This window comes from Zootoca vivipara, chromosome Z1 (assembly GCF_965207765.1).
Source record: "Zootoca vivipara chromosome Z1, rZooViv2.hap1.1, whole genome shotgun sequence".
NCBI classification, from domain to species: domain Eukaryota; kingdom Metazoa; phylum Chordata; class Lepidosauria; order Squamata; family Lacertidae; genus Zootoca; species Zootoca vivipara.
In genome coordinates this window covers 61,124,450-61,151,088 of record NC_142583.1, presented here as the reverse complement: position 1 = coordinate 61,151,088, position 26,639 = coordinate 61,124,450, and the positions used below count along the sequence as shown (strand labels likewise).

At 44.2% G+C, this 26,639-nt stretch overlaps 1 protein-coding gene across 2 annotated transcripts in view; it reads right to left on the bottom strand.

Annotated features, from left to right (window-relative positions):
• Window positions 1-331: 331 nt before the first annotated feature.
• Window positions 332-26,639, bottom strand: part of MAPK10 (mitogen-activated protein kinase 10) — a 163,106-nt gene continuing 136,798 nt past the window's right edge. Inside the window, exons 10-13 of one of the 2 annotated variants that reach the window (XM_088660576.1) lie at window positions 19,490-19,614; window positions 6,222-6,285; window positions 5,573-5,650; window positions 332-2,781 (exon numbers count right to left, since the gene is read on the bottom strand). In XM_088660576.1, coding sequence (XP_088516702.1) covers window positions 2,765-2,781; window positions 5,573-5,650; window positions 6,222-6,285; window positions 19,490-19,614 — 284 coding nt within the window. In that variant the 3' untranslated portion in view covers window positions 332-2,764. The remainder of the gene's footprint in view (window positions 2,782-5,572; window positions 5,651-6,221; window positions 6,286-19,489; window positions 19,615-26,639) is intronic. The other variant, XM_060278429.2, reaches the window with a different exon arrangement.

Genomic DNA, 26,639 nt, shown 5'->3' with positions numbered 1-26,639 from the left:
TTTTGCTTATTGCTGCTATACATACTGCACTAACGAAAAGTGTTCTGTTCCTTTGTATTTAAGAAAAATTCTACCTGCCCTACATCTTTATTTAGTAAGTGGAAATGAAATTGTCTGGTCATAACTATTTTAGGAAGGATATGCTTCTAAATATGTTTATGGCCACCCTTCAGAAGGGAAAGAATGTGTGGTTCAGTCTAGGCCAGGTGTGGCCAAACTTGGCCCTCCAGCTGTTTTGGGACTACAACTCCCATCATCCCTAGCTAACAGGACCAGTGGTCAGGGATGATGGGAATTGTAGTCCCAAAACAGCTGGAGGGCCAGGTTTGGCCATGCCTGGTCTAGGCGGATGTCACTCAAAGGGGTTAATTGTGGCCACTGTGGGTTGTTGGTTTTTTATACATCTGTTTATTTATTTGCCTCCATGAAAACATTATTAGCACTTGCTTTTTTAAAATAAAAAAAATCAGTTTAGTTTCAAACTATTTGACCATGTTAGGAATGGCTGGTTTCACATCCGACCAAAAATAAATGTTAAGAGTTGTGCTCGTATTTCATGCCATTTGATTATGGCATAAAGGCTGACTCTTAGAGGTTAATTCCTAAAGTTTTGACTCCTGGTCTCCTGGACAAATTTCAAAAAAGAAAAGAAAAAAATGTTGGGTTGCCATCCCTTCGTGCACATTTGTATCTGTAGAATCTGTATATCTGATTTCCAGGGGGTTGGGGGCCGAGCATAGCTGCCAAGTTTTCCCTTTTCTCGCGAGGAAGCCTATTCAGCATAAGGGAAAATCCCTTTAAAAAAGGGATAACTTGGCAGCTATGGGGCCGAGTCAGGTCACTGCTTGTGTAACCACTTTTGGTGTAGGCCTGGGGAATTTTCAGAGTATGTGTTGCAATAAAAAGGTAGCAAAGAGGGAAATTGTAAAGCTGAAAGCAGCTAGCCATTCACTGTCCTTCCAATTAATGTTGGGAATGGTTAAGATGCATTTTAAAAGAGAGAGAGAGAGAGAGAGAGAGAGAGAGAGAGAGAGAGAGAGAGAGAGAGAGAGAGAGAGTTGCTCGCAGCCTAGGTTGGTGCTGCTCCAAACCTCCTTTCATTGATGCACTAAACATGTAATAAATATACATTAGAAACACCCCTTTCTTTTTAATCTGACTCCCTTGCCTTGTCGCTGCAACTGGAGCATTCTACCTACACAGAGAGGCAGTCCCAATGAGAAGCCTATCTGTCAATAAGCAACAGTTCTTGTTGTGGAGAACCTCTCTCTAGTGAAGGTCTTCCAGACTGTGACCACCTCGAGGTCCTTCATCGTGACCAAATAAATGATACGGTTTGGGAACAAGAAAAGCAGGTGTTCTGTCTGCCTCCACTCAATATCATTCATCTTTCACTTCTGCCTTGATTCAGGAGCCTGCTCCCCAACACCACTACAAAGGAAGAAGTCTACAGCCTTTCTTGCCTAATAGCTCCCCAGGATCAGATCAGATGAAGAGGAGGAACTTCTACAATCTGACTTCCCCTCATTTAGGGAACTACTTGCCAACCTCCGCTTGACCCAGGCATGTGATAGCAGGTTGCCACCTGGCCAACCCAGTTTGATCCATTTCTTCCAGCCTTTATCTAAAAAGTTGAATGCAGTCACACAAGGCAGTGGGACTTCCTGGAGATATGGTGCCCGAGAAGCCCCTAGAGAATCATCTAGTCCGGAATCCTGCATCAACAGAAACAGGCCTCTCTCCTGACAACTCCCCTAGCTCAACATACATATTCATTCATAAAACAGCAACAACTCGAAATCCATCAGCATTTAACAATGACAATCCCATTGAACTTCCTTCCTCTATTATTCCTCCAGACAAACTGCTATTAAAAACAGTGCCGGAATATAGGACTCTACATCATCAAGATTCTGAGAGAGCTTCGGTTTTGACTTCCCCCCATACTTATTTAAATTAACCCAAGGACCAACTAAACAGGCTGTACAATGAGAATTATATTACAGATGAAATTTGCATTTAAAAAACCCCAGGAGGTTCAGCTGTCCACTTGTGGGTTGTGTGCACACATACGGACTCCTTGCTCTTTAGATACATGTACACACACAGCTGCATATATATCCTCAAATGCATATTTGCATGTATGTACACCGAGATACATGTGCAGTTTTCTGTACATCTGCTGAAAACAGAAGCAGAAAAGGTTAGATATGCACACATGTATACACATAAAGGGTTGGGGTTCTGCCCACCTTGTCATGCCAACGTGAAAAAGGACAGTTGCAGCTTGCTGGTTTTGCAGCCATTAAAGTTTTGCAAAATTTATGAAAAGAGGCTCCTTTTCCCCTTTTTTTCTCGTTTTGCAGTAAGCATCATTGGAAGAAGACCAAAGCAGAGCAACTATTAAGTTAAATATACACTTGAGCTTAGCTGCATTTACATAACTCTTTTAAGAGAAGCAGGCTGAAAGGGTTTCGTTTTATTTAATCATCATGTGTGTTTGTTTTTCCTTTAATTTTTTTTCCTTCCTTGCCATCATCGAATTCTTTTATGACCACAATGATTCTTCCCCCACCCTCCCCTAAATTACATCATCTCCTGAAGAACGTCGGGTTTCGCAGGCAGGCGGCTAGTCACCTGCAACAACCGAGTGGCCCTGCAGAAGCTTCCAAACTGCTGTCAGTGTCCGACGCCAGGGTCTGGTCTGTGGACATGGAGGAAATGTCATTGACGGATGAGGATGGAGGGAGGCTTTCGCTGCTGTTCACTGCTGCACCTGTGCTAAGAAAATGAACACCGGCGTGATTCAACCTGAAATCCCAGGGAATGCTTGAGAGAAAACAAGAGAAGTTGCTTCAGCTCCAGCGCAATCCAGTCTTTATTCATTTATAATGATCGAGATCCAAAGAAGTTTGAATGGAAGGAAAACAGCCGCTAATCGTGTTCAGTGGCATAGCGTGGGTTGCCAGAACCTGGGGCCACACGGGAGGGGAGGGAGGGAAACAGATGGAGGACGCATGCACATTCAACTGCCTAATGGCATCCACGTCAACCAGAGCTCACTTCCTGGTTCGCATGGGGAAGCCATTATCAACAGAGCCCAGTGAAGGAAGACACACAGCTGTATTGAGGCAACAACAAGCGTTGAAATTTTGCACCTGGGGCAACCGCTCCAGTGGCCCCCTGCCCCGCCCATGCTACACCACTGATCCTGTTCAAACCCCACATCTAGATTGTCAGGGTGGTTTCTTTTTAAATAAATAAAAATGTATGCACATTTAAATGCACATGCCCCACTCTTAAAAGATGCACAGCCTGCCCATTTTACATTTGAGAATCCTCCAGACAGAAATACAAAATCTTACATGAGAAAACAGGCCTGTTGTTTTCAGAGGCATGGCCTCAGTATGGCATCTCGTCAGATGATTATTAGAGGGTTATTGCCGGTGAAGCCACCACTAGGGGGAGGCACCACAGGGAATCTCCCCTTCTGGGATGCTACTGGGGTCCAAGGACCACATGAAGGTGGTAAAGAATAATAATGGTGGGAGGACCTTGAGTGAGAGGTGGGGAAGTGAAGATCTCTAAGGATGAGAGATCAGGAGGGAAGAGGGAAGCTCCCAGGTGAGAGCTGGGTCTGTCATTTTCTATGATGGCTGAGATTAAGAGCTAAACTACATAGAGAGAAGATTCTGTATTCGTGCACTGTTTGGGATTTATACCTTTGCATAGGTTTCTTTTTCTAATGCAGCCAGTGAACCCTTAAAAAAATCCAAGTGCCTTTTATATTATACATTTTTGCAATTCTCCCATAGTCCTCATGGAACCACAAATATGTGACTGTTTCTTGCGATGTTGGCACGGACTGCTGCAGGAGTGGGCTGCATCATCCAAACTTGTATTACTCTTCTCCAGTTATAATGCACTGGTAGATCTTTCCTTCACTGTCCCATGCTCCCACCATCTTTAAATTTTAATTGACTGCATGAAGCATTCTCATGTTTTCCACTGATAAACATTCCCTCCTACCCACCCCCATTAAAGAAATAAAGTAGCCTAGAAAAAAAATATTGCTTCATCAAATAGCTGGTTTCCCCATCCCTTATTAAAATTTACTACAACCAAAACCATCAAACTGCATGGAGCTGAAAATGAAAATGGAAGGAAAACAGTGAAATATATCAAGACTGAGGAAATAAAATGAAAAAAGGGGTAATATTCCAACATCACGCAAGCAGACTTTTGCTTATTCAACAAGGCTTCCTCTTCTTCGCCTGCAGCCCCCAACACCCGCCCCGATCTTGTCTAGAGGCCCCACCCCAACCCATGATGCTCCATTTTAGGCGATGATCCATTTTAGATGAAAGCCAATACTTAATTAGTCCTTGCAAATGACTTCCCCACGCAAGCAAACTCTTGTTATTGTTACACATAAATCACCTAACACACACACACACACAGCTCTGCATGACAGATGTGCCTGTGAACCATGATTTATTCTGATACCCACTCCATCTTGAAGAAAGATGATGCCAGGCACATGCAGGAAGCTCTTAAATCAAACCTGCAGGCTTTCCATTTCACTTTCTGCCCTGCAAGAATCTGCTGAACCTCATCAGAACTGAAATCAATGTGCATGGCACTTTAAAAAAACTCCATTGGGCCCATTGCTAATCTGGCAACCTATCATCAAATTTTCTTTGTGCCTTGTCCTTGGCAATTGCTTGCACGCTTTGCACCTGTGACTGTACCTAGATGGAGTTAGGAGAGGCAAATGTTTAGTGGGCTCCATAAGAACATAAGAACAGCGCTGCTAGGTCAGCCCAAAGGCCCATCTAGTCCAGCATCCTGTTCTCGCAATGGTTCCCAAACTCTGGTTCAAAGGGGACCTAGTGACCGTTAAGTAGACCCAGAAAAACCTGGTGACCTAATAGCCCACCAGCTATGGGCTGCAGCTTATCCGGTCTTTGACAATTCCCCCCTGTCCCAGACAGGCAGATTTAATAGTTTCTCAGCTGGCAAGCAGATTTCTGACTGGAGGTTCAGAACCAGAGCAGGACTGGCATTAATCACAATTAAGGTAAGTGCAAAGATAATCTTTACCCATGGTTATTCTTGGCAGGGTGACTTTGCAGTTTAGAGTGAGAAACAGTTGAATGGGAGCAACCGTGGAAAGGGATCCTTAAATCATGGTTAAGGATCTGGCTGGCCACAGGTACACCAACCCAAATGATTTATCTACGGATGCAATAAAATGCTGGTCACTGGCCATAATAAAGAAATGGATGGATGGATAAATGGATGGATGGATGGAATCAGTATAGAGACTTGAAACAACTAGACTCTCACGCCGCCTTTACCAAAAAAAGAAAAATAAGAATCTGGAGTTCAATTAATGCAATTCATCTTCAGTTCCATGTACCAAATTGTCTAAAAGTAATGTTCAGCCTCAAAGCTGTGGCTGCTTACGTCTGAATTAATAGCAGCAGATTAAGACACTTTGGTGAGAATCTATCACTGTACGATGGAGCCTGCAGCGAGCACAAAATGGTCATTCACTGGGAATGAGTACCTGAGGGAGAAGGCTGTCCTTTTACTACACCATTTTTAGTCTTTTCTTCGGAATTCATTACTTCCTTGTAGATTAGTTCTGCAAGAGACAACAGAGCCAGTTACAAAGGTGGAGAGGAGTTGCTAGCTTCCCCCCAGCATCATTCTAAGAAGGCGCAAATAGAAGACCTCAATAAATCATTATCCTTGTAAAGAACTCTGTGAAAGTTACTAGTCCACATCGATTTTTACCAATTTATCTGATGACGGAGCCATGAAAGAAGAAGGGGGGGAGGAGAAGGCCTCCGCAAGTGATCAGAAGTGCAGACCTCTAGCAAGAGTAATCTGTACCTATTCTAATGGCCTAGTGGGTGGGGAGGAAAGAGGAGAAAGAGAAAAAATGGTGGCAAAAGGAGATAAAAGGGTGACCGCACCCACTTTTGGCTCTGGACCTGCCCCGCACTGGCTTCAGCTCCACCCACCACCAGTTCCTGCCCCACCTACATGTGTCTTCCAGCAGAATGAACCAGGGGATGTGGCCCTCAACCGAAAAATGAGGAAAGAAACAGAGAAAAAAGACATTCAGAGAAGCTCAGTGGGCCAATGCAGCCTCTCAGATGCCCGCAGAAGCATCAGGTCCCCTGTCTTTTTGGGGGGGGAAATGAGATTACCTTTCCACTCTTCAATTGTGTGTTCTCTTTCATCCAGCTGCTTATCGTATATCTGTGGAGGTGGCTGTTGATTTAAAAAACACAAGAGAGGTCAGATGAATATGCTATACCAGGAGCACAAAATGAAATTAAGCCCAGGCGTAATGGGACAGTTTCAATGCCAAAACATCAAAGAAATGGAAAAAGGGACCCGTTTCTGTCGCAGCAGTCGCAGCAATGTGAGGTAGCTCCAAGGGACAAGAGTCATTACGGGCAGGCCATTCATCGACTTGATGCCAGGATTAAAGTGCACAAATGTTAAATCGGGTTGCTACACCCTACTTAAAAGGTGTAACAAGGAACTCCCATACAAATGTCTAACACGCCACCTCCTGGTGGCTGCGATTATGGAAATAGCACTTTCCTGGAAAGAAACAGATGGCTGCACTGATCAGTCCCATTACTGTAGTGGAAAAACTGTGCAAGGTCTTCTGCTAGTGCAACAGGGCTGCCCTCTTCTCCTCCCCCTGCAAGCCCCTCTTGCCCCACAATTTGGCTTGTGGGGGACAGGAGAACCCCCTGAACAACATATGCAGGGAGCAGCTCATTCTACCAGGAATCCACTGGTGGAGCAATATTCGGAGTAAATTTCTCCCATGCTGCATATGCAGCCATAGATTCATTCTATTGTTACTAAAGCCCCGACTTTTGATTTCCTCGTGAACTCGTGCCCCTTCCTTCCTGCAAACCAGCCCATCAGTCTGAGTCTTGTGTCGTGCCAAGCCTTTGAAATCCCAGCCAGAGTCTTCTTTTTCCTGCCGGTTCTGGTATCGTAAAGCTCTCTCGCTCAAGCTAAGAGCAAAGTGCAGAAGTAGCCCATGACAACAGAGAGGCGGTGAACCTGGGTCATCCAGATGAGCGAGTCTGACAGCCTGTCACTCAGCAAATCTGCCAGGCCTAGAGCTTGCATTTGCTAATGAGGAGCAAAGCAAAGGGCACAGGGGGGAGAGGCAGGCGAGGAGGAAAACTCAAGGGGACCAAGGGTTGTGGCTTCGCACAAGAGCGGCCGCTGTTGTCTGCTTCATTAGACAGCCTACTCTAGAGATTGGAGAGGGCTGAGCTGCATTTTACGCCATGTAAACTGGGCCACTATGGCTGACATCAAAGAGGAGGTAAGGCAAAGGATAAGAATCCGGAACTCAAGAACAATCATTTCCTCCCCTCTCCCCATAGAAAGTCTCATCCAGCTAAAAAAACAAAACAACAGCACTTAGTTCCTTCAGATGTAGTTTTCATTGGCGATGCTAGGGAAAGAGTGTCTTTAAGCATGTGTAGAGTTGTACACATAGGAGGAAGAGGAGGAGAGGGCAATTCCTTCCTTCCTTCAGTAACCCAGATTTCCATCAATAGGACCCATTTTTCCATTTCCATGTGCACCCATTGTTTTGTTCCGTCTTCTAAGATATATAGGATTATGTTGGTTGGAGATACAGTATAGTTCTATTTTAGGAATTTCCCATCCACACTCTGAGGAGAAGAGGTGCAGGAATGTGTGGCTTTTTGTGTGAGAAAATGAACGAGTGTAGCTTTTTCTGCCACTTATGGAGTTGGGTTGGGGGAAATTCAGTTTGCTATACTGTATGTACCTTTCCTTGCTTATTTGTTTGTTTCACACACAAAAAACTTCAATAAAAACTATTTTAAAAAAACACCAGGACCCATTTCTAAGTTATAACTTTTGATGAAGTACCTTAATTTGTCCACCCATGGATAGTTTTTTACCACACTCATTTTTATCAGAGAATCTTCTAGCTTAAAATTGGAGTCCACAGACTCGGACAAATGCTTTCTAGCTAGGAAGGAAATTGCACACCACGTTCAGAGAATCGTTTCATTTGCACAGGAGCCTGAACATGCTTGCCCCTTACAGCTCCAAACAGATGCTGGTAACCATGGTTACGGTTGCCACGGAAACAAAAAGTCCTGAGGCAGCACTGACTTCCAGCTTGACCAGCTCCCTTCAGCTGGAAGCCTACAGAGATTATTTCGATATAGCAAAGATTAATTAAAACTACAAACAAATCTCCAAGGCAAAAATACTCACAAACTGTGGCACAGTTTTAGCCTGGAGCTTCTGACTGCTTTTTTCTGTTGTGTCTGTACACAGCAACAGGTCATTGATGCATTAAATCTGCACAATGATGGGTTGCGTGATAGGGTGCCACCACTCACCTGAACCCTGGTCAGTGCAAACACACCAGCGGAGCCAATCCACTACACCTACTGGTGTGTTTTCACTGCACCAACCTTGCTGCACCTCTCCTCTTCTTTCTCCAAATAAGCAGCTGCCATGAGACTGGTGTCAGGTGCGGAGTGACACACCACCAAACTGTCCAGTACTCTATTGGTTGTTCTGTGGCACTTCCTCAATATTCCTGTGTTATTCTATCCAACTCTGCCTGTTCCATTGTATGTGGCCGGAAAATAAATGGAAGCCTTGAGGGTGTATTGGGCAATGAAAGGAGGGTAGCAAAAAGTGACAGCGGATCCACTCACCCCAAAACACTGAAACAAATTGTCTTCAGCCCCAAGTGAAGCGGTTTGGAGCCCCATTTTCCCTAGTTTATTGGATTGTTCCCATATCTGGTAAACCTGAATTTACAGGGGAAAGCATGGAGTTGTTTGAGGGCAATGTCATTTGTACCACGCAGATTAAATGGGAATGCAAACAGCTGCAAACACACAGTAAACTCTGCTGTGGACAAGCCCAAAGAGGCCACTTCTGATTACAATGACAGATAGCTACCTTGGATCACAATAGACCTTCATGGATCTGTAATGTTGACACATGGAAAATTCGAACGTGAGATCAGCCTCAAGGAGGTTGAGGAAAATATACATTCCTGGAGGAAGAGGTTCAGGAAAGGTTTTGCTGATCCATTAGAAAAGGGATTATCTAGAAGGTTTTCCTAGAATCATTGTGAATACTGGCTACTACAGAAAATGGAAATTGAGGGTGAGAATACAGATACCATGTTTCCCCCAAAATAAGACACTGTCTTATATTTATTTTTCCTAAAGAAGACACACTATGGTTTATTTTCAGGGGATGTCTTATTTTTATTACGCGTCCAGCCTCGCCTCTTCCTTGGCCCCCTCCAGAACTGTGCCTATCACTATGTCTTATTTTCGGGGTATGGCTTATATTGAGCAAATGCTTAGAAATCCTGCTATGGCTTATTTTATGGGTATGTCTTATTTTCGGGAAAACAGGGCATCTGCAAAACAGGACAGAATATACAATTTTACAGATCCATGTAATGCTGCTACGTTTAAAGCATTTTCCTGGGACATAAACGAGACCTTAGTAGGGTAAAATGAAAATGCCTTTACACACTCATGGATGGCTCAAAGGCTGAGGAACAGATGACCTAGCTGGGGCCTCTGCTGTCCAGAGCTATCTCAAATACCAATATGCCCAAGCAGGAATCATCAGTCAAGCAAAGAACCTAGATGCTACGCAGAAGAGCGCTGGCAAAGGGGCTTTGAATGTCAAAGTTTAGTGGCACTCCTACACACAGAAAAGAAAAAGAAGAAAATCGTGCAGAAGGAAGGCATACCAAGCAGGCCTGAAAGATCAGGGGGCAAGATATTTATCGATCGCATTTCTAGGCTGACCTTCTTTCACCCAGGCAGCTCAGAGCAGTGCCTTGCCCTTACAACAGCCATGTGAGGTGAATTCGGCTGAGAGACACTGACTGGACCAAGGCCACCCAGTGATCTTCATGGCAGAGCAGAGATTAAAATTCAGGAGTCAGTGGTCCTAGTTCCACATGCTGTCCAATGGATTACATGCATATCCCTCCCCAGTAATTAACAAGTAACTTTTGGGGAGGTCAACGAAAACAGTCAACACACCCTGAAGGAAGCTGGTTTCTAAAGCTTTCTGAACCCACCTTGAAGAGCCTTATCAGTGCAGTCCATTTCAGGACCAGACTCTCTTCCCAACCATGTTTAGAGAGGTCTCTGCATGTTCAGCTGTATGTAAGAGGCTTCCTCCAGTCTGCTGCCTCTCCCCGCACTGCACATTCATAATTATGTAACCTCAAAGAATTAATGTTCCCAGCTACCTGCCTCCCAGCCTTTGGAAGCCTTAAAGGTAAAGGGTAAAGGGACCCCTGATCGTTAAGTCCAGTCACGGACGACTCTGGGGTTGAGGCACTCATCTCGCTTTACTAACCGAGGGAGCCAGCATTTGTCCACAGACAGCTTCTGGGTAATGTGACCAGCATGACAAAGCTGCTTCTGGCGAACCAGAGCAGCGCACGGAAACGCCATTTACGTTCCTGCCGGAGCGGTACCTATTTATCTACTTGCACTTTGACGTGCTTTTGAACTGCTAGGTTGGCAGGAGCTGGGATCAAACAACAGGAGCTTTCCTCGCCGCAGGGTTTCGAACCGCCAACCTTCTGATCGGCAAGCCCTAGGCTCTGTGGTTTAGACCACAGCGCCACCTGCTTATGCCACCTTAATGGGTGACACCCAAGAGGCACTGAAGATCTGGAGAAGCTGAGGCCATGATAATTTGATTATTGGCTAATTTGTAGTGTGCACAGAAGGAACGACTAGAACTTCTAGGACCAAGGTAAAACCAAACCTGTTTCTTTTTGGGTTTTCTAGTGTCTGCTGCCATTAATAGTACCAGAATGTTGTTTCTTTTTATTCCGTTTTTCTACATGCTCTTACATTGCTGTTTTATTATTGCTACTATTTTGAGTTATCCTTCTAATTGTTTCATTTTCTGGTGTTTTGTTGTGAAGTGGAAGTTTGGTTTGTGGTGTTTTGTTTGTGTTTAGGGAAGTTTTTAATGACTGATGTTTTATTTTTATTTATTTTTAAAGTATATTTATTAAGAATTTTCTCAAACAACCAAACATACCAAAAATACAAAAAGCAAGACAAAAACAAAATACCATACATACAAAGCAAAGCAAGGGAAAAAAAAGGAAAAAAAGGAAAAAGACAAGCAAAAAAATAAAAATAAAAATCTAGCAATCAAATCTTTTTTCATAACTTCGTTATAGGACTTCCCCGATTCTCCCCATATTGGGTCCATTATAATAACTAGATTAACAGTATTCAATATACATGGTATCTCATATTTCAATTCTACTTTTCTCTCCATTTATCCAATAATTCCAATCTGATATTTCTAATTACCTTTCAATATATAATCCATAACTTTCCCTCACCTTTATTTTTTGCTAACAATGAATCATCCTTCAATTATTATCTCTTATATCATGATACATAATACATTTATAACAATAGCAACTCCATCCCTCCTTCCACCAATTCCAGATTCTCTGGAGATTTCAGCGAATTCCGTAATTTAAGCCAGTATTGGGTCTTCCATATTATCAGTCCATTAATTCCTCATAGAATTCTTCTACCCCATTCCCACCCACTCCCATATCCTCTTTCCAACTTTTTTGTACCACTCCTTCTGTTTCTCCCTCCCTCTATTTACCTCCCAACATCGTTTAGCCTTTTTAAAATTTCCCTCAAATATGCCCTGTACTCCCCCTCTCACTGGAAGTACAAAGGCCCATCCTGTTTTTTCCTTGAGTGGTTCTTGTAGCATGTCCTTTCTCTGCCCCACATCTCTCACTTGTGGGGCATTTTTCTCATCTTCCTCCTCTTCTTCAATGTGCATAGGAATCTGCTGCTCTATTTTCCTGTCTGTTGACAAATGTTCCTCTTGGTCCTCTGACGCCTCTCCATGTCTATTGTCCAAAATATTCCTTAAAATTTGATTTTGCTCATTCAGTTCATTTTTAATGTCCAGGAGTATCATAGAAATCCTTTGCCAGAGTCCCTCTTTGTTGGATGTTGAGACTACAGCCATCTTATCACTTTCCATCCCGTGGGAAAACAGCCAAGTGCAGAGCCGGAAATGGCAGGGATGTTGTTTAGAAATTTAGTTCTCCATTTTGGACCCAGTCTGAAAATCTTTCCTCTTTTAATTTCACTCCATGATTAAAGTTCTTTGCTTTTTTTTAAAAAAAAAATCCAATCCAAGCCAAATTAAATAAAATCCATAATCCTCACTTAATTTCTATGATGCATTCGCCAGTCCCTCCAGGGACCCAGAACGGGCTTCTTCAGGGACTTCCTTTAAAATCAATTCTTTAACTTGCAGGGGATTTAATTTAAACTTTACTCTTCACTCCCCCCCCCCCCCGCTTCAGGGAGAGAACTTTTAAGTCCAATTGGTAGCAAATTAAATGTTTTTTTTCACCTTCCCGGCAGGGATTAGGTTACTGTTTCAACAGTCTCTCAATAGAGGAGGTCGACTTCCCTTTTACCCCTCCTCCGTGTCCAAATCCGTGTCCAAATCGATTCAATTTCAATTGTTTTAAATAATTTACTCACGGGTCCCAACTTCTTTGGTTTAAGAAAAGGGAAGGAATCCACCGCTCTCCGCTGCCGGCACGTAGCTTCACTTCGCGAGGGTGACGATCGCTCTCAAAATGGCCCCCCGCGACTACCACTCCAGCTCTCACCGGAGCTCTAAGGCTTACCGGGGAGTTGAGGAGTCGCGGATCAGGACGCTGCTGAGCTAATTCATCCTCAGGAAGCCCTACCTGAGGCTCTTTTGGGGAGGTGAGTCGCTATCTCGCCTTCCCCCCCCCCTCGCAAAGCCGGGTTGCCTCGGAGCTCGAGGCGAACCCCGCCGATCAGCGCTGGCGGTGGCCGGAAGTCCTTGTGAGTAATGACTGATGTTTTAATGTACTTTTAATCTTTTGCTGGAAGCCGCCCAGAGTGGCTGGGAAAACGCAGCCAGATAGGCAGGGTATAAATAAATAATAATAATAATAATAATAATTATTAACCACTTTCAGCATTAATTTTATGCAAAGGCAGCAAACAAATAGAGGGATGATGATGATCATGATGAGAAGTGGGTTTTTGAATTACTTGCAGAAGAAGAAGAAGAAGAAGAAGAAGAAGAAGAAGAAGAAGAAGAAGAAGAAGAAGAAGAAGAAGAAGAAGAGTTTGGATTTGATACCCCGCTTTATCACTACCCAAAGGAGTCTCAAAGCGGCTCACATTCTCCTTTCCCCTCCTTCCCCACAACAAACACTCTGTGAGGTGAGTGAGGCTGAGAGACTTCAGAGAAGTGTGGCTAGCCCAAGGTCACCCAGCAGCTGCATGTGGATGAGCAGAGACACGAACCCGGTTCCCCAGATTACGAGTCTACCGCTCTTAGCCGCTACACCACACTGGCTCTCTGCAGAGGGTTTCTATGAGTGATTTAGCACTTTGTTGTTTTATTAGCTTGTTTGGATAGGAAAGACAGGAGGCTGATCAAGCAGTCAAGCAGCCATCTTGAATACTTCAGTTCACTCAAACCACATCTGGCCATTTGCAGGGTGCCATGTGAATCAGCCCCAAACAATGTGGAGCCATGCCACGTAAGAACCTATGAGCGTTGCCATATCAGAATAAGGCTTCCTGTATTCCACCATCTTTCCCCCCAAAGTAGCCAAGCCAGATGCTTCCTGGGAGCCCTCATACAAGAAGCCAAGAACTCTCCTCCACCACAAAAACAGCCTGGAACAAATAGGGAAAGTCAGTATCTTCCTAAAGCATGGCGACAATTCTTCTAATTCCATAAAATATTTGTTGCTGTTCTACAAAAGCATTTGAAGCATATTGGATTGTAATGTCAACCTGGGAACCCTACTCCTAAAATATAATGAATGTTAAGAAAACGTGTAGCATAGCCAATATTGCAAAAATGGTTGCTTGCAGTCAATCGGTGTCCAGATCGGAAAGGTATAAGTAAGGCTTTCTACCACACATCGCAAACACTCCGATCAGTAGGAGTCAAAAGTCAATATATTCCTAAATGGCAGCACAAGGGAAGCAATTGTTTACTAGTACTCAGAGGTCAAATAAGTCAGGTTGGCGTTTGGTTGTATTTTCCTGCAATCCGTCTCCAGCTTGTCCTTCATTCATTGTGAATGAACAGCATGTCGCTGGAGTAATAATATACATTTCCCTCTAGTTAGCAGCAGGTCACAGCCTGGGATTTAAAGAAAGACCACCAACGTCTACAACTTTTTAAACCTGTCAGAGAGAGAGAGAGAGAAGGCTTTTGCCTTCCTTCTGCCATTTCCCAAACACGTTACACTCCCCACCATTTGAACGAGACATCGTAATTTTATTGCTCTTCTGTAGCCTATGAAAAGATCGTGAACTTTTTGAAATGGGCTTAGAAAATGAGAGTTTAACCAGCTCTGGCTTCTGCACCTTGGCTGGAATGTCATCTCCCTTCCTTTGTCGTCACTTGCAAGCTCATGCTGTAAATCCCAGGAAGATGTTCGGGGTCATTACCTCGAGGGTTAAGCTCTTGACACAAAACCATTGCCATTTGCTACAAAGACCAAGCTATAGAGATATATTTAAATGCTCCCCGTTCCCTTCTGCTGTGCTTCAGATGCTCCCTTGTGTAAATCTGATACTTTTGGCTTTCTTTCCTTTTTCCTCCCACAGCCAAATTTAGTAGGCCAAGTGGTTTGGGGGTGGATATTTTCCTTCTGGGAAGTTGATGGGTATTATGCACACATTAAATTCCCAGTTTGGGGTTTTTTATAGCTTTCGAGAAGAAAAGAACAAGGGGGGGGGAACCCTGCTGCAAATTAGAAAAACAAAAATATCAATGTGTGTGATCATTAATGAATATCAATATGTGTGTTCATCAATTGATGTCAGCAGTAGTCAGATGTAAAGTACATGTAAAGCACATTTAAAGCATATGGTTTGCCCCCAGAAAACCCTGCAAACTGTAGTTTGTTAAGAGTGCTAAGAATTTTAAGACTGAGGGATAAACTACAGGCTCAGTGAGGTCAATGGGGAGAAGAGCGGGAGGCTCAGTGAGGACGAAAAGAAGGGAGGCTTGGAGAGACCTTGAGGGCAGCGGAAGCTTTGGTGAAGGGGTAGAGAGGCTGGCATTCCTTTCCATCACCAGCACTTGCCAGGAGGCAAAGGAAAAGCAGGGGAAGACTGTAAAATGTTGACAGGATCAGCTCAGGGCAGGCTTTGCAGCCCTTCACATGCTCCCTCTTTCTGCCTCTGGTATTGAGAATTAGACAGGTGGGGGGGCAATCCACCTGTCAATCATATGATATCGCAATCCGATTGACATGCGGACATAGCTGCAAAGTCTCCTGTATTCCCCGGGAAACCCCTGTTTTTCCAGCTGTTCCCAGCCGGAAAAAAAGGATTTTTTTTGTTTTTCCCGGTTTATTCTGGCGCGGCGGCCATTTTGGAACTGGGCGGAGCATGCTCAGAAGCGGCTTTTGATGCTGCTTTGCCCAGTTCCAAAATGGCTACAGCGTGACCTCTGGTGCGACAGCCATTTTGGAACAGGGCAGAGCAGCATCAAAAGTAGCTTCTGAGCATGCTCCGCCCAGTTCCAAAATGGCGGCAGCGCTACTTCCGGTCTGCTACTTCCGGTCCAGTCCCTTATTTCTCAGGCCGGAACTTGGCAGCTATGCATGCGGATTGCCCTGCCCCCCCTGTCAAAGTTGGCCCACAATGTTCCCCACCCCTGGTCTAATGAGTTGGTGAGGAGGGTGAGGTCTGTGAAAATTAACTCGCAAGGAAAAGTCAGGAAGATGGAATAGGGCGCCATCTGAATGTAACCTGCGACACGACAGCTTCCGTTGCAGCGATGTTCATTATCGCTACAGCACTTTTGGGGGAGACTGTCACGGCAAAGGGCATCTGTGTTTACCACTGGTTCACACGGTGCATTTCTACAAGTAATTACATCCCTGGGGATGGTTTGCCCAGAGGAAAGGCAGCTGCAATTGACTGTATAAATGTTTCAGCGGCTGCATCAGTGTTGTTGGATATTTTTGCCCCGAGAGACACAGATGACTCCCTATCTCTGGTCGTCTTTCACAATAGACATTTCGATTTCAGACGGCTTTCACCTGCTAGGGTCATTCTTACCCATGATCACAGCCATGGTTGCTTATAAATGGAATATATATATATATATATATATATATATATATATATATATATGCTCATTTTAAGTATTTTAATGAAGAGCACAGAACAGAGAGGCAGCTGGAAGGAAGAGGACACAAACACTGCACCGGAGGGAAACCTTTGAGTGAGTTTGCGCTCCCATAGAGCTAGCTATTAGCATATCTTTAAATACTAGCCACTGGTGTATCCTTGTGCGACAAAGAGAGTGCTGTAAATTCGAAACAAAAGTGGTGGAATTGTTCCCCTTGCAATGCACTGGAATAAATGACTGCAAACTTCTGATAATTACTGATTAGCATAACGCAACCAAGTGGGGTTGATGCCTTTGGCCATATACAGCTCCAGAGTTCTCAGGTCCCGTTGTCAAAGCAGAAAAGGACACAAGCTTGCAGACTGTGACCTGTCTCTCCATATGGTACCTCATCGCTATGGTAACTGAGCACCTCGCAAACACTAATGAATTTACTCCCACAGCAACACTGGCATTGGGAAGGATTATGAGATGCTGCTCTCTAGGGCGTATTGTGGAGCTTTCTAGGATTGATTATACCTCCTGTAACTGCATACTAACAGCTGACCTCTTCCACCAGAGGGCAAATGGAGAACTAATGACACTTATGGTACTACTCTGCTCGCTATTCTCGATCTCCTTTCCTACTAACTACCAACATCAAAACTACAGATTGTGACTGGAAAGAAAACATTCCATTTCCTCCAACATTCTACTCCAGTTAAACTCTCAATGATTCATTTATTTCTTATTTAATTTTATTTCACTTATTAACTACATTTCTATGATGGCCAACAGCCAAAGCTCTCTGAGCTCTTCAGCAAACCGAGGATAAAACCATAAAACACAATAACATAACAGTAAGACTGCAATGCAAGTTGTGAAAGAAATTAAATGGACCTTAAGGTAAAATCAACAGCCGAGGACCAACACATTTTCAGAGGGAGAAGAACAAGGCGTTTGCCAGCTACAGAAAAGATCACAATGTAGATGCCAGCCAGACTTCTCTGGGGAGAGCATTCCAGACACAGTGGTAGTTACTATATTTTGGAGCAGCGGCTAAGTTTGGTGAAATGTGTGAAACATGGACATATGAACCATAAAGAAAATTATTACAAAACTGATATTCAGATAGTAAATGTAAAGGTAAAGGTAAAGTCGCAGATGACTCTGGGGTTGCGGCGCTCATCTCGCTTTATTGGCCAAGGGAGCCGGCGTACAGCTTCCGGGTCATGTGGCCAGCATGACAAAGCTGCTTCTTTGGCGTGCTTTCGAACTGCTAGGTGGGCAGGAGCTGGGACCGAGCAATGGGAGCTCACCCCGTCATGGGGATTCGAACCACCAACCTTCTGATTGGCAAGCCCTAGCCTCTGTGGTTTAAAACACAGCGCCACCCGCATCCCATTCAGATAGTAAGGTAAAGGGCCTTGACCATTAGGTCCAGTCGTGGACGTCTCTGGGGTTGTGGCGCTCATCTCGCGTTATTGGCCGAGGGAGCCGACGTACAGCTTCCAGGTCATGTGGTCAGCATGACAAAGCCACTTCTGGCGAACCAGAGCAGCACATGGAAACACAGTTTACCTTCCCGCTGGAGCGGTACCTATTTATCTACTTGCACTTTGACGTGCTTTCGAATTGCTAGGTTGGCAGGAGCTGGGACCGAGCAACGGGAGCTCACCCCATCACGGGGATTCGAACCGCCGACCTTCTGATCGGCAAGCCCTAGGCTCTGTGGTTTAACCCACAGCGCCACCCGCGTCCCAATTCGCCACCCGCGTCCCATTCAGATAGTAGTTGACACCTAATGGGATGAGTCAAATAGCGTTGGCAAAGTCACTTATGCAATGCAGACAGAGATAAAAGATATCCTGATAACACTTTGCTGAGCAAACCGGGTAAAAAAGGATTCATGAATATCTTTTAAGATTGTGGAATATGGTTTATATGATCAAATTCACAGACATAACCAAAACTAGAGTGGGGACGCAACAAAATGATCAACTGAGAGAAAAACAAAGCCCATTTATTCATTTTTCAAAGAATAAAGTTCAGGATATCATTTTTCAGTGCTCCCTATGAGGCATAATCTACTTGGTTGCTGTTTTACTTATTACTTGTTACCCGATTATATTCCACATTTATTATTCTATTTAATACAACTAAGCAATACTGCCATCTCTCCTTAACTATTATTATTACAATGTACCCTTTTCTACATTCTGCCATTATTGTTCTTCTATTCGTTTTAAAGCAATTGTTTCACCATGAGAGTTTAATCTTCTTGAACTTGCTATTACTACTGAGGAAGGAAATTGTAGGGAAAATAATTATATTCATAAATAGCATCATGTTTTTACTTATTATTATTATCATCATATTGTAAAAAAAAGATTATTTCATTTTGTCCTATTGCTTATCAGTGGCATTGGCTACTATGGGAGAGGGATAAAAACAGTATCTTTGCCAACTTTTTATCATGTTCTAGCTTCTTCATCATTATAAGAATTAGAATTACAGAGCTAAAAGGAATCACAAAGCAACGAAATCCAGGCTAGGAGTCTATGCAAAGGTTTGCATTGGCCATTGCTGTGAACTCTGGCCAAATAAAACAACAGAACCGGAGGACTGGAGAAGCTTTTGAGTTGGGGAAAATCAATAGGAAGGAAAAGAAAAACAGGGGGGGGAAAGCACATACTGTTCTCTGACGAGTGACACAGGACAAATAGACTTCAGTCTGCTTTCCAGCTCCCTCCAGTGTCTTATACTTGTAGTCCAGGAGAGCCACAAACCCCAGAAACTTCTGCCCTCCCCATGCCACACTTTAGTCACCCACTTCTACTAAAAAAAAGAGTAATGCAACAGAAGTGATTTAGAATATAAAGACAACGGTTGCACATCATCCAGCGAGTTGGAAAAACTTGTTCCTATTCAAATCAGAATTAGGAAACTGTCTGTTTCAGTTTCTCACAGTTTCTCATTTTTGCAGTCTTTAAGCTCAGTTCAACCCATTTCTGCATCTGTAACTAGAGAGAGAGAGAGGGCAGAGAAAAGTTGCCCACATTTTTGTGTGTGTTTTTCTTATATTTATTATTATTTGTACTTATAGCCCACCCTTCATCAAACTGTTTCAGGCTGTTTTACAATAGTATAATTGAAAAAAGCACAATTTAAGTGATCAGCAGCTTAGTGTGAAGGACAATGTTTCACTTACCGCCTCCACTTCTGCTGGGTCATACCAGACATTAATGTACGGATGCTGTAAGGCTTCATCCACTGATATCCGCTTGGCTGGGTCAATCACTAGCATCTTTGACAAAAGGTCCCTGGCTTGGCTAGCTGGAGCAAGGAAACCAAAAGAGAAAATGTGTCAGAGCAGGAATCTCCACGCCAGGAAGGGGGTGAAGAGACAATCAACATGATGTCATATTCAGACAAGTTAAAGCCAGGCAATGCACTAATTTATTGTACAGCAATATGCTCTTTAACTGGCAGAGAGAGAGAGAGAGAGAGAGAGAGAGAGAGAGAGAGAGAGAGCGCTAGAACATGGATAGATGTCTCTGGTAGACCTTGTTGTCATTTACTGTAACTGTTCCAAGATTAAGTTTATGGTTTACATTTATAAAAATGGGATTCGATTAATACACCCACTTTCCACTTCTATACTCTTCTTAATGAGTCCATATTCTTTGCAATAATAACAATAACAACAACAACAACAACAACAACAATTCATTGCAATGCACATCCCCGTTTACTCCAGTGCAATCATTTCTTATGACTAGCAAACATTTTCACCAAAGGGAAAGACATCCATGCCATGGGGTCAACTAGGATGGATGGTGTAGGCAAGCAGAGAAAGGCTGGCACATTTGTGTGCGCACACCTAATTTGTGTGATGCTTCCTCCAAAAACAGCAAGAGGGTGGGTACATGTGGCTCTGCTTCTCCATTATGTGAAAATCAATAGTCAATTAGGACAAATCATTCTGTTTCTGGTCAGTGCCCCCTTTGCAGGTGTTCATTCCTAAATCCATTTCCCTGTCGCTGTTTGAATTGTACTGTAACCCCCACAAGGATCATTTTGTTGAAGGCTGGTCTGAAAATATTCTTTACATATGAATACTTTGGCATTAAGATGTTATTATTTGGTGAAACAATATGCATGAAAATCATATTTAAGTAGCTACTTTGAAAATGTTTTTTTTCCCTCTCTCTCTCTCCAGGTATGCCTTTCTAAATGTATTTTATCTTAAAATATGCATTTTTTCATTGCATTTTTGAGCAGAGAACTGCATCACAAAACTGAAAGAAATGCAAAATCTGATCCATGCTTTAATTTGAGAGGTGCAGAGCATATCAGTTGATATCATAATTCACCAAAGATAGACTCAAGCAGCCCCAGTGGCAGTGGCAGAGGAAGGGGGGGGCGGTCCACCTTTGGTGCCATCTCTGAGGAGGTGGCATCCCACAGGAGGCTCGCCCCACCGCCCTCAGGTGCAGTGGCGTAAGCCACCACCATCGCACCACCACAGCCGCGTGCGAAGGATCCCTCCGCCGGCGCTGCAGCCGCGAGCAGAGGATCCTGCCGCCATCCATACAGCACTTGAGTGGCGTCATCGGCAAACCACCCGGTGTCACATGCGTGGCGCCACTACGTACAGCACATGTGCTTGCACCGTATGTAGAGACAGTGCACATGCGCTGTACGTACGGCGCAAACGAGTGCGCCACTGGGCTATTTGCCCCACACCGGGTGGCAGTCAGCCTTCCTTCTCCCTTGAGCAGCCCTAGCTGCATTTGACTAACACCCCAGCTTTTGGAAGTCCCTCCTCCTCCCTTCAACCCAATCCTTGGCCAATTTACTCAAACGTCCCGCTGAGTTTAATGGGGCTGACTCTCAAGTAAGTGTACTTAAGTCATATAGATTTCATTGAGTCACCAGCATAACTGGTTTGTGGATTGCATGTGTTCCTGTTTAACACCACAGCTTCCAGATAAAAGGCCTGTCAGGCTGCGTGTTGATAGCAGTGACCTATTATTATCAACAACCTCAGATATGTTGATGACACAACCTTGATGGGAGAAAGTGAGGAGGAATTAAAGAACCTTTTAATGAGGGCGAACTCAAAATATTGTCTGAAGCTCAATTAAACAACAACAACTAAGATCATGGCCACTGTTCCCATCACCTCCTGGCAAAGAGAAGGGAAAGAAATGGAGGCAGTGAGAGATTTTACTTTCTTGGGTTCCATGATCACTGCAGATGGTGACAGCAGTCACGAAATTAAAAGACGCCTGCTTCTTGGGAGAAAAGCAATGACAAACCTAGACAACATTTTAAAAAGCAGATACATCACCTTGCCAACAAAGGTCCGTATAGTTAAAGCTATGGTTTTCCCAGTAGTGATGTATGGAGGTGAGGGCTGGGCCATAAAGAAGGCTGATTGCCAAAGGACTGATGCTTTTGAAATATGGTGCTGGATGAGACTCTTGAGAGTCCCATGGACTGCAAGAAGATCAAACCTCTCCATTCTGAAGGAAATCAGCCCTGAGTGCTCCCTGGAAGGACAGATCCTGAAGCTGAGGCTCCAATACTTTGGCCACCTCATGAGAAGAGAAGACTCCTTGGAAAAGACCCTGATGTTGGGAAAGATGGAGGGCACTAGGAGACGTGGAGGACAGAGGACGAGATGGTTGGGCAGTGTTCTCAAAGCTACCAACATGAGTCTGACCAAATTGCGGGAGGCAGTGGAAGACAGGAGTGCCTGGCGTGCTCTGGTCCATAGGGTCACAAAGAGTCGGACACGATTAAACGACTAAACAACAACAACAAATTATTAAGGCAGGAATTCAGATGAAGGGTCCTCACATGAAACAACAGGCCTCAATTTTGCATAGCGTCAGTCAAGGGTATGAATTGCAACCTTCAAATGACAAAGGCCACAGAATAGTATTGGGGGGGTGTTGCATACTTATACAAAAGGTGCAAAAGCACGAAGTTGAGTAATTCCACCTAAATCCATAAGAACTTAAGAAGAGCCTGATGGTTCAGACCAATAACCCATATCCTGTTCACACAGTGACCAACCGTTTGCATGTGGGAGGCCTGCAAGCTGCAATTCCATGCCTATCAACTGCCCCGGGGGGAAATGGGACACCCCGTTTTTCCCAGAGAGAGCACAGTGGCCATTTTGGGCCAAGATCTCGCCCTGAGGAAAGCGGGATTTTTGGGTCTGCGATCTTGTGTGACACCCCAAAGTGCACATTTTTGTGTGCCATGCCTGAAGATAGCACTTTTTCCGGGTCTGCAATCTCTCGTGGGTCACGTCACCTTGGAGAGTATGCAATTCTCAGCAACGGGCATTCTGGGGCCTAGAGTGCCTCTGACGGTCGAGGCAGAACACAACACTTTTTGCCAACGTTTGCATTCCTTTATGTTCCCTTCATTTGAACAATCTCCCTTCTCTGCAAAGTTGTCATTGCTACTGACTGTTCTCTAGTTTAAGAAGTAGGAATTTAGCATATCCCTTAGCCCCAAGGCTGATAAGGCTGACGGGATGATAATTAGCTGTGAGGTGCCTATCCTTCTTCTAACAGTCCCTGATGGAATCACACTGGCAGCATTCCCAAAATGGAATAATTTATAAATAGTTTGACCCTACTACATTCCTGATAATTTTAAACCCCTCTCTAGGGATTATATCCCCCCTCAGAAGGGTAATTACTAGACAAGTAATCAACAAATACAATCATTTTGGAGTCTGAAGCAGGAGACCACAATTCAGAATCACAAAAAATAGCTTCCAGGTCTCTGGGAATACAGAGATGAAAATTGGAGAAATAATATTATTATTCCATAATAATATTGGTGGCGCTGTGGGTTAAACCACAGAGCCTAGGGCTTGCTGATCAGAAGGTCGGCAGTTCGAAACCCTGCAATGGGGTGAGCTCCCGTTGCTTGGTCCCAACTCCTGTCTCCTAGCAGTTCGAAAGCACGTCAAAGTGCAAGTAGATAAATTGGTTCCGCTACAGCAGGAAGGTAAACGGCGTTTCCGTGTGCCGCTCTGGTTTGTCAGAAGTGGCTTTGTCATCCTGGCCACATGACCCAGAAGCTGTCTGCGGACAAACGTCGGCTCCCTCGGCCTATAGAGCGAGATGAGCGACGCAACCCCAGAGTCGAACACGACTGGACCTGATGGTCAGGGGCCCCTTTACCTTTACCCCACCCATCTGACTGCATTGTCCCAGCCAGTCTGGGCAGCTTCCAACGTATATTAAAAAAAACCTAATGAAACATTAAACATTCAAAACTTCCCTATACAGGCCTGTTTTCAGATGGCTTGGGGGTCAAGTAACATACCCTCCAACATTTCTCCAATGAAAATAGGGATGTCCTAAGGAAAAGCCAGATATTCCAGGGTCAAATAAAATACTGGGATGGCTTCTGTAAATTTGGGACTGTACCTGGAAAATAAGGCCACTTGGAGGGTCTGCTGGACTTGAGACACTGGTTATTAATGGTTTGGAGGCCTAATAATAATGTATGATTTACTTCTTACCTGCCCTTCACCATAAGGTCCTAGGGCAGGCTACAGTATTACAACACAATATTAATAACAGTTTGAAACAACTTACAGCCATAAAAATAAGGTGAGTCCTAAAGAACGTAAACCTCATGTGACGGAAGCTATGGTAAAGAGGTGCACCTTTAGCATTCTTCAACAGTAGTATAATGAAGGTGCCAGAAGCATCTCTGTGGGGAGTGAGTTCCACAGCTTTGGGGCCACCACAGAGAATGCCCTCTCCCAGGCTGCCAGCTGCCCCCAAACCTCTGAGGGTGTAGGAACAAACAAGAAGGTCTACTGATCTCAGGAGGGTCTGTATGGAAGGAGCCAGTCTTTCTATTTGGGACCTGAGCGTTTAGGGCTTTAAACAACAACCTTGAATTCGGCCTGGAAACATACTGGCAACCAATGCAGCTGTTTTAAAACAGGGGTTATAGGAGATTTAAGCGGAGGAAGGATAGAAGAAAAACAGGAACTGGTGGAGCTGCTTTACTAATGAGTGCCCTGGCTTACTAAATCATTTATCTGTTTCTATTATTTCTATACCATCCTTTACCCAGAGATCTCAGGATTTGTTTTGATTGCCCTCGCCGGATGAAATCCAATAACTGTTTTCAAAAAGTAAGTGTGTCCATGGTTGAAAACCACTTAAATATGGCATCTTTTTCTCAATAAGGAGTTTAATTGCGGGATGAGAGTCATCTGATAAACTGACCTTTTTTTTTCCTTTCCAGCACACCCTCAACCAGCACTATGATTTTTACCCTCAACTGCCCTTAATTAAAATCCGCACTTATGTGCAGGAAAAAGAACTAATGGATTAGGAGATAAAGGCTTGCAATTCTAACAAAGAGCCTCTGTTGCATAAAGACGTATGAATTAGAAACATCTCCAGTTCATTGTAAAAGTCTTTACTTCTGACAGTCCAGGGTGGGTATATTTTATGCAATTTGGACAGGATTCAAAAATGGACCCTTGTCTTCTTTCTTTGGCGATTACTCGTAGGCGAGTAAGATTGTCTTCCATAAACATGGTTTTAACGATGAGTCCGTAAGTGACTCTAGAGGCCAATTCTGGATCCACATGTCCTTCCACAGTGGAGACATTGGTTTCCGGGAGGGAGTTGATCACAGTGAGGATTTGCCAACCGTGCCTTCCTCTTAGCACGTTTCTCCCTTGTGTCCTGCGTTCGAGTGTCTTCAAAGCCCATGACACCTTTGGTAAAGGCTGTTCTCCAATTGGAGCACTCGCAGGCAAGTGTTTCCCAATTGCTGGTGTTTAGACTACATTTTTAAAAAATTTGCCTTGAGACAGTCTTTAAACCTCTTTTGTTGACCACCAGCATTACGCTTTCCATTTTTAAGTTCGGAATAGAGTGCGGGTTCTCCTTCATGGGGAGCACGTGTTGTGGTGGGGGCCTAGCAAACTACCCCATAGTTGCTGGGGTGGGGGCTATGGAGTTGGCCACTGCCCTGATTGGTCCCTGGCTGTTGTTGGGGAGAAAAGCATGTTTCAATTTCTGTGGGTCAGCCAGGGGTATAAAAGGCAAGCACGTGATTTGTTTCTCCTCTTGGCTGCGTTCTTCGGATCACCCTCCCTCCCTCCCTATGTTTAGGCCTCTGTGTTGACCTTGTTGTGCCTGTTATGGGGTCGTCTGCTTGGCAGGGGCCCAATAGGAATTTTTTCCATTTGGCTGATTGGCTGGTGCCATCTGGTTTTTGCCTACTGCATAACAAATAGTCACAACCTGTAAGGTTGGCGGTTAGGCATTGGTTATTTGGTTGTATGAGGGGTCTTGTTGACTGTGTTGGCCCCTCAAGTTAATGCCTGCGTGTTGGGGAAATTCCGGTCAGGAATACAGGGGCTCGATGCAATATCCGTAACCCCCAGTCAGGAGCCAGGGCCGTGCGAGAGCCCTTGGGAGCCTGAGGGGAGGGCCGGGCCAACGCACCCGGCTCCCTGTCTCTCCCTGTAGGGTTTCCCCTTGTTGACAAGGCTAGTTTAGTTCTGTCCTTAGGGGACAGTTGGAGAACCAATGCCTACGCAACCACTCACATATTTGTATTTTAATAAAGTTGTGGCCAAATTCATGCCAAAAACAAAAATTCTGTCTGTGGTGTGAATTATTTTGAGGGGTGGTTTGGGGGACCTCCACACACAATAGTTGCTTTGGAAGACGATAATCAGGCATCCGTTGGTGGATCCACTAGCAGTGCAGAGCACCACCAGAATTCTACAGCATCATCAGATGCTTTCTCTGCAGACAGCAATGTAGGTAAAAAAAAATACCCATCTGAAGCACAGGACCCATTCCGTTCAAGGATTTCAAATTTAAGTTGCACATCGATTCTGACATAGCTACTTCTGCAATGTTAATATGGCCATCTTAAGATTGCCTAGAGGGATTTTAAAAAAAGCTATCCACCTTGATCCCTATTTTGATGGCAATAACTACGCCTCTGTTCCTGATATGAAGAAGCAATAATATCAGCATCTTAACCAAACCTGTCGGATTACTGCAGCATCACTTGCCTAAATCCACTCTATTTTTAGTGAAGCAATTGCCTCTGTGTTACAGAAGCACTGAGCAGCAAGACAACAAAGAGATGGCTATTCATATCCCCTAGGAATCATTGAGCCTCTGAGAGTCCAGTGAAACATGGAATCTGGCCAACAGAGGCCAAACCTTGAGCCACCCTGACAGAAGGAGCTTCATTTATTTCCCAGATGAAAGCTCATTTGAATGACTGACAAGCAGGAGGAACGGCATAATTTTTTCTCTAGTTCTCATGTATCT